This window comes from Lolium perenne, chromosome 3 (assembly GCF_019359855.2).
Source record: "Lolium perenne isolate Kyuss_39 chromosome 3, Kyuss_2.0, whole genome shotgun sequence".
In the NCBI taxonomy this organism is placed as follows: Eukaryota; Viridiplantae; Streptophyta; class Magnoliopsida; order Poales; family Poaceae; genus Lolium; species Lolium perenne.
The window spans coordinates 200,642,483-200,649,251 of NC_067246.2; the positions used below are offsets into that span (position 1 = coordinate 200,642,483).

Genomic DNA, 6,769 nt, shown 5'->3' on the forward strand with positions numbered 1-6,769 from the left:
GGTGGAGCGACACTATACCTGATGGACTCGAAGGCACACCTGAACAACAAAACAAAGGATCCTCAACTAACACAACCCATCATCGGAAATCCTAGAAAACCATCCAGAACCAGTAAGCAAATTAAGCAGGGACAGAACCAAGTGATAATCAACCTTGTACTATTTTCAAGTTAACTTGAATTAGACAGGAAGTTTACCTCACTCAGGGATGAAACAGAACGCAAATGATTAATCCAATGTCCAGATTTTGCATCTTTGTACATTTCCATAGATTATCCACATTTGCAAACTGGTTCCGACTAAGATCAACAATTTCAACCGCAGGTAACAGTTGCAACAACTCGTCCATGAGTACCAGACCATTAGAAGCACAAACATACGAAAGCTGAATCCATACAGGAAAGTCCTTGACATCCATCACTCTACTCACGAATACATGCTTAAGAGCATCCTGCAGTAGTGCAAAAGTTAACTGTTATTAATCTCGTAACACTGTGAAACATCCTACAACAGTGCTTAATAAGGAGGCATAAATTACACTAATCACTCGATAAAAGTAAAGATATATACAATGTCTCCGTCACTTTTTGATCTGATCTGGACAGTAAGACAAATCATTCCAATTGCATTGGTACAGGTGCCCCAATCATCTATACCTAATACATAATCGACATCCAAAGATATAGCTGGAGATTCACATCCTTGAATGCGCAACAAATCTAGAAATTAAATAACATTGTGTAGTGAATTAGAAAACATATGTACGTCCAGAAGAGTAGTAGTCTTCTAATTATAACCATATAGTTGAGGCAAACATGACCAGATGCAAAAAAAAAAAAGCAAGTCACCACCCGTTTAGCTGTTTAACTATCCTATGTACACACATGACTAAGTTGTAGAGATATACCAAAAGGGTGAGTCCGTCCTAGCCGGTAGGCTATAAAATGAGCAGAGAGTGCCAAGCAGCTTTCGTTCACCTCGTAGCAGGCTGATAGGTTTATCTAGAATCAGGAAGACGTATAAACTGTCAATAAATAGCAATTACATGCTTCTGACATGAAGCTAGTTATGCAAGGAAAGATACATGAAATGAATAATTAGATGCAGCTCTTCCTGTTTGCATTCTGCTCATATTTGGTATATTTTATTGTCTCCATTTATTGGTTCAATGACAATAGTTCCATCTGAATGAAGCTACAAAGTAACCGCCACCAATAGTAATAGGACAAAAAATAGGAAACACATAGAGAAATAAAGTTTCTGTAATTTGTACACACTACAACTAATATTAAACCTATGAACAACCTATTCTTTCCCAGGTGACCATTTAAGACCTGTAGCTGACAAAAAGTAGCAAACCTTAAATCTGAATTCTAGCTGGCAACAAAATATCTAGGTGTGTGAGAGTGATAGGGAGGTAGTACCATGAACACTGGCAAATATGCATATCATGGCATACCCCCCAAAGTGGCCAACTGCACAACAAACATAATTTGTTAGCTTGTACATGACATGTACTGATTAAATTCTGAAAGCAAGTATCATACTATAATCAAGGTCCAAGAAGGGCTTGTCACACAACCCAATGTCACTGACACACAAACTATCTGTTATTTCATCAGAGATTACGGCCCGCATCATTATCTTCATTTTGGGGAGAAATGTTCCAAATAAACAATATCATATTTGACTGAACTTGAGAAAACCTCAAGAATTCAGTAAAAACAGCCCAAGACCATAATAATCAGCAACTGTAAACACCCGACATGATGGAAATGATTCACTTTACCTTGATTGTCAGTCACCACAACAACGGTAGTTGCTGTATGTGCATTATACAACTCGATCTGCTCACCCTTGCCATTGCAAACACCCTGAACAACCATTATAATTCAGTCAATGAGAAGTTGAGAATCCAAATTTATTCATGAATGTTTGCACTAAATAATGGTACTGTATTGGGATCGGGATTTGAGAAGAATTATCGAGCCAGTAGAATCGGTACCATGAATGGCATCTCCCAAACAACAGCCTCCCCTCCTAATATTCAGAAAAATGAAGGTAACCAATTATTTCTCCTCAGATATCATATAGAAGTAATCAACGGAAAACTATGGATCCACAGAAATCATATAAAAGTAATCAACTAAAAATGATGAATTTCTAGAAAAAGAAAGCATGTTAACATATACTACACATATCACACAAATCAACAACACAAGCAACAACCAAATCTGTCGAAACGAAGTTGTAAGCACTATAGCTTCTAAAAAATGAAAATGTAAACATAGACTACTTGCTGAAATTCTTTTTTTCTTCTGCAGATCAATATATCCAAGGCCTTGAGAATTAGAACAGGTTTGTTGTCTCTCAGTTGCACAAAGCCTAGCCTACCAATAGCATAGGCAATGGAGTGAGAGGGGGAGGCATTGAAAGGGGCCCTCGTGCGAAGGGGAAGTGGTAGAGATGGAGGCACTCACCGAGCCCCGAGGAAACGACCGATGCGGCTCTGACCGCCAAGCTGCCGCGTTGATGCATCGGCAGGCACCACCGTCCACCACCTGAGGCTGCACCATCGTCCTCTGCGGCCACCATCCGCTCCTCCCGCTGCTGCTTCGATTTGGAGAGCTTGGAGCGCCATGGAGGAAGAGAGATGACAGGGATGGGAGAGGAGGAGGGCACCCGCCGCCCCTTGAGCTCCATTGGGGAAGAGGAGAAGCGGGGATTGGGGAGGAGAGGAGACGCGGGGATTGGGTGCCCCGCGATCTAGGTTTTTACTGCTCTCGCAGGTAGGGGAAAGAAGGTAACGCGGACGAACACCTACGGCTGTCTCCGACCGGCGGCCCCCACACGCAGCTGGTCCCATGAGTCACTGGCTCGTTTAAAGACATAAGGTGCAGAAAAAATTACCGCATCGGACGGTTCTCATGGAAAGCGGACGAAGGAATTTACTGGCGCAGGTGGAACGAGTGGACTCGATCGATTTGCCCCTCTCAGGTGCCTCCAATGCGCGGGTAGTCTAGGAACATTTATAGAAGTAATAGCGTAGAAGACTGGCAGTGCCAATTGACTTTCTTGTTTTGTTTTGTGGGAAGTGGCAATTGACGTTGAAAAAAATAGAGGCTACCACCACAATCAACAAGATGATATAAATTCTTTAGTTTAAAAAGTTAACTTTTTTTTTTGCAACATGATGATATCGTTGTAAAAGTTACCTTACTTTTAGAAAACAAAACATAGTAGTGGGGTACTCCCTCCGTGCTAAAATATAGGGCGCCTAAGGCTAGTCAAAAGTCAAACCCAGATTATAGTTTGATCAAATATTTACGTGAAAAATATCAACATCTACAATATTGAATTGTCATATTAAGAAAATATATTTTATGATGAATCAATTTAATATTGAATTAATATTCTACATGTTTATTTTTTTTATAAACTTGGCCAAACTTATAAGATATTGAATTTTGACCAAACTTATATGTCTTATATTGGGAGTATTGTCATACTTGCATCTGTTCTACCCTGTCACGAAATATAAAACGTGCTCGTTTAGAAAAGGTCAAACCCTGCTAATTTTGACCAAATATTTTTGGAAAAACATCAACATAAAAATAGAATAAACATATTAAGAACAACGGTGAAGTATGAAAATAATTTGAGGTAGGGCAAACTCTAAAAAAATGATGCAAAGAACAAAATAGTCCAGAAACATTAATGATATATATGAGTCAAACACAATCACTTATACAATCAAAATAGTAACATATTTAATTATATGTAGAATCTACAAACATAGCAATAATGCCAGCTCAATGACAAAGCTTTACCTTTCTAAAATATTTTTTTGTAATTCTATGGATCAGTTCTGAATATCTCTCGGTTGGTTCGCAACTCGGTCTTGATGATATTTATCGCCGAGAAATCGCTTTTAATTGTTGTCTTCGCCACTGTTAAAAGCAATGCCAATTCAGTGAGGTGATAATATTGTTGGGGAAACATGATGTGCCTTTCAAAAATTCAAAAAATTATTAAGTCTCCAATTCTCCGGGTATGAATATTGAATAGCTCAAGGTTATCTTTTATGTAGTACTGTAAGAGATATGATAAATCTCTGTAAGAAAAAACAATCTTACCGACATTGAACCTAGAAGATGGGTCTTGTTTTTTGTATGCAGTCTTTGTTTTTGGTTTGAAGTTATTTTTGTGCGGTATTAACTAAAACAAGCATAACATTCTCGTACGAAATCCGTTTTTAGCGTATGACCACTCAAGTTGTTTCAAAGAAACATGTGCATCTCAATGTATTCACCAAAAATTAAGGTAGGGCTTGTCCTAGGGGGAGCTTGACCCCTGATTGAGAATGTATAATTTATAGTGAATCTATTGGTATCGATTTAGTATTCTATATGTTTCTATTTTTTACAAACTTGATTAAATTTAAAGAAATATTGACTTTTAACTAAACTTATGTGGCTTATATCTTGTTGCGGAGTATAATTAGTAGCTGGCATGCACGAACAATAGCCGGTCTACCGCGGCTCTAAGTAACGCGAGTGACGCTATGGAAGAAAAAAAAGGTACCGCAAGTGAACTAAGCAATGACCAGAAGTCGATCTGAATCCAGCATCTCGTTGCTACTTGGCTCGCAAGCCGGCATCATCTAGAACGAAGCTTATTACGGGGTACTCTGATGTAACTAATCGTTAGTATTAATTACTAACCCCATTGACACGTTAGGAACAATCAAAAGGTACGACTATAGCTACTATATGGTCATGGAAGCTTCTATATGGGACCCGCGCCACTTAGTCAGAGCTTGCCTACTAGTATGTCCGTTTGTTTAACCCTATTCATAGGATACTGTCGGGGTTTATCGGAGATCTCCATGCAGGTCAAAGCTCAAATATAAATGTAAAATGCTAGTAGTTCAAATAAATAATTCACTACAACTTCATGTCTTCATCCATTTCTTTGCTGTTTGGCACTAACCGGTAGGTAGGCGCAACTTGCGGACAGACTGAGGAAATTAAACTAGGCTCTAGGATCGGACTAATACCGATCATGGCATCACTTCGGCCATATTTGTCTTCAGCAGTTCAGCGTGCGATCATATATCGAGAGAAACGTGTCCTCGCTAGTTTTGTAGTACTAGTAAAAGTGCATGTGCCACGCACGAATTATAATTTATAACAAAATATAATTTTATTTCGAACAGCATTGTTTAGCGAGGTTTTTTAAAAGAGTCATTTAAAATGTGTATCATGACTAACCATGTGAGGAGTGTAACAAAGGCGCTAGAGTAATTTATTGCAATACACAATGAACTAGAAAAAAATATTGCTTACTCTAGTGAAGAGACATCATTAATTGTGCTGATATTATTAGACAAAGTTTATCTATTAAATCCTCATGTGTTGGATTGACAGATGGTGACCAAAGCAATGATTACGAGATGCATCCAATTTCTGATGATAGTTTCTATGTTTTGATGTTTGTAGGGGTCCATCCATAATGACATAATCTGTGGGATCAAATATGTGGTCTTCATCATATTTCAAGTCTTTATTCCTTATATTATCATCATTGAAATTGTCATATTGACCTATAAATCAAGCAATAATTAAATGATACAACTTGAAGTAAGTATCCTGATATGGAGCGAAATATACTTGTTCAGGAGTGTCGGATAAAATACCACCATGAAGTACTCCATATAATTTAACATCCACGTACCACACGATGAGATGCATAATTATAGATTTTTGATGATACAAATTTTGACATATATATTAAATAAAGACAATCATTCTTCACAAAAGAAAACCCTTTGGAATCGTAAAAAAAACAATGATTTTTCTGAAGCTTGTACATGACAAGGAAAATTCTGCTCACCTGAAGTCCGACAGCCCGAGACGAACACGCCGATCTCACTCTCTTGCACTTCCACTAACCGAAGCAAATAGCAATTGAAGTAAAAAAAATGCACTCCGCACACTCTTCTTCTCCCTTGACTCCATGCATCTGCCACAACGCAAGCATCCGGACACCCGCTCCATGACGGGAGACCAATCATCGCCATGCTACTCCCCCATCCCCGTCCCCCATCCCTGCGACATCCCCGTCCCTCCTCCGGGATCCAGCTCTCCCCCATCTTTCCTCCCGTGTGATCGCCGCATCTGCATCAACGACCACCTTTGGCCGGTGACCGACGACTGGGAGGTGCTCGAGCTCTTCATGACCATGGGCGAGCCAGTGCTATGCGCTGTCAGAGGTGGATGCAGAGGAGCGGAGCTCGTCTCCACGGGAACGGCGACCACGGTTATCGCGCATCGGAGGGATCCATGGCACCAGCCACCAAGATTAGAAGGTCGAAATCCGTTCGGCGGCGACGTATGGGTGGTGACGATCTGCGATTGTGTCGTTCGTGACGGACTTGGGTGCGTGGCGGCAACTATGGTTTAGCGATTGAGCGTATTAATTAAGCGGTTGAACTTGGAGGAGCAGTTCGAGTTTGCAGGTGCATGACATCAGCGTCGTCGCTAGTGTCGTTGGCGAAGGCCGGCCAACGTCGAGGGCTGGGAGGCGAGGGTTCTCGCCGGGTTCGGCAGTGACGGTCGTAATGGCGAAGGTCGGCGCGTTTTGGCAACTGCGTTCTAGCGACACCTTTTAGCGAAGCGTTTTAGCCATGAGAGTGGACTTTTAGAGCAGGTGCTCAGCGCGCACCTCTATCCGTACCGTCTATATTGCATCAAGATTCGTGCTAGCT

The 6,769-nt window shown here is 40.5% G+C and overlaps 1 protein-coding gene across 1 annotated transcript; it reads right to left on the reverse strand.

Moving 5' to 3' along the window:
* Positions 1-1,566: 1,566 nt before the first annotated feature.
* On the reverse strand, positions 1,567-2,718 carry LOC127343079 (uncharacterized). Its single transcript, XM_051369156.2, has 3 exons — positions 2,481-2,718; positions 2,006-2,040; positions 1,567-1,874 (listed from the first exon to the last, which is right to left on the reverse strand). The coding sequence occupies exons 1-3, from the start codon at positions 2,701-2,703 to the stop codon at positions 1,716-1,718; spliced, it is 417 nt and encodes a 138-aa protein (XP_051225116.2). The 5' UTR covers positions 2,704-2,718; the 3' UTR covers positions 1,567-1,715.
* Between the last annotated feature and the right edge of the window lie 4,051 nt (positions 2,719-6,769).

Bases quoted from the DNA above. Each gene is read 5' to 3' on its own strand.
- LOC127343079 (XM_051369156.2), bottom strand. From the start codon at position 2,703: ATGGAGCTCAAGGGGCGGCGGGTGCCCTCCTCCTCTCCCATCCCTGTC. The intron at 2,041-2,480 runs GTGAGTGCCTCC...TCTGAATATTAG, and splicing joins GGTCGTTTCCTCGGGGCTCG to GAGGGGAGGCTGTTGTTTGG. The intron at 1,875-2,005 runs GTACCGATTCTA...ATGGTTGTTCAG, and splicing joins TTTGGGAGATGCCATTCATG to GGTGTTTGCAATGGCAAGGG.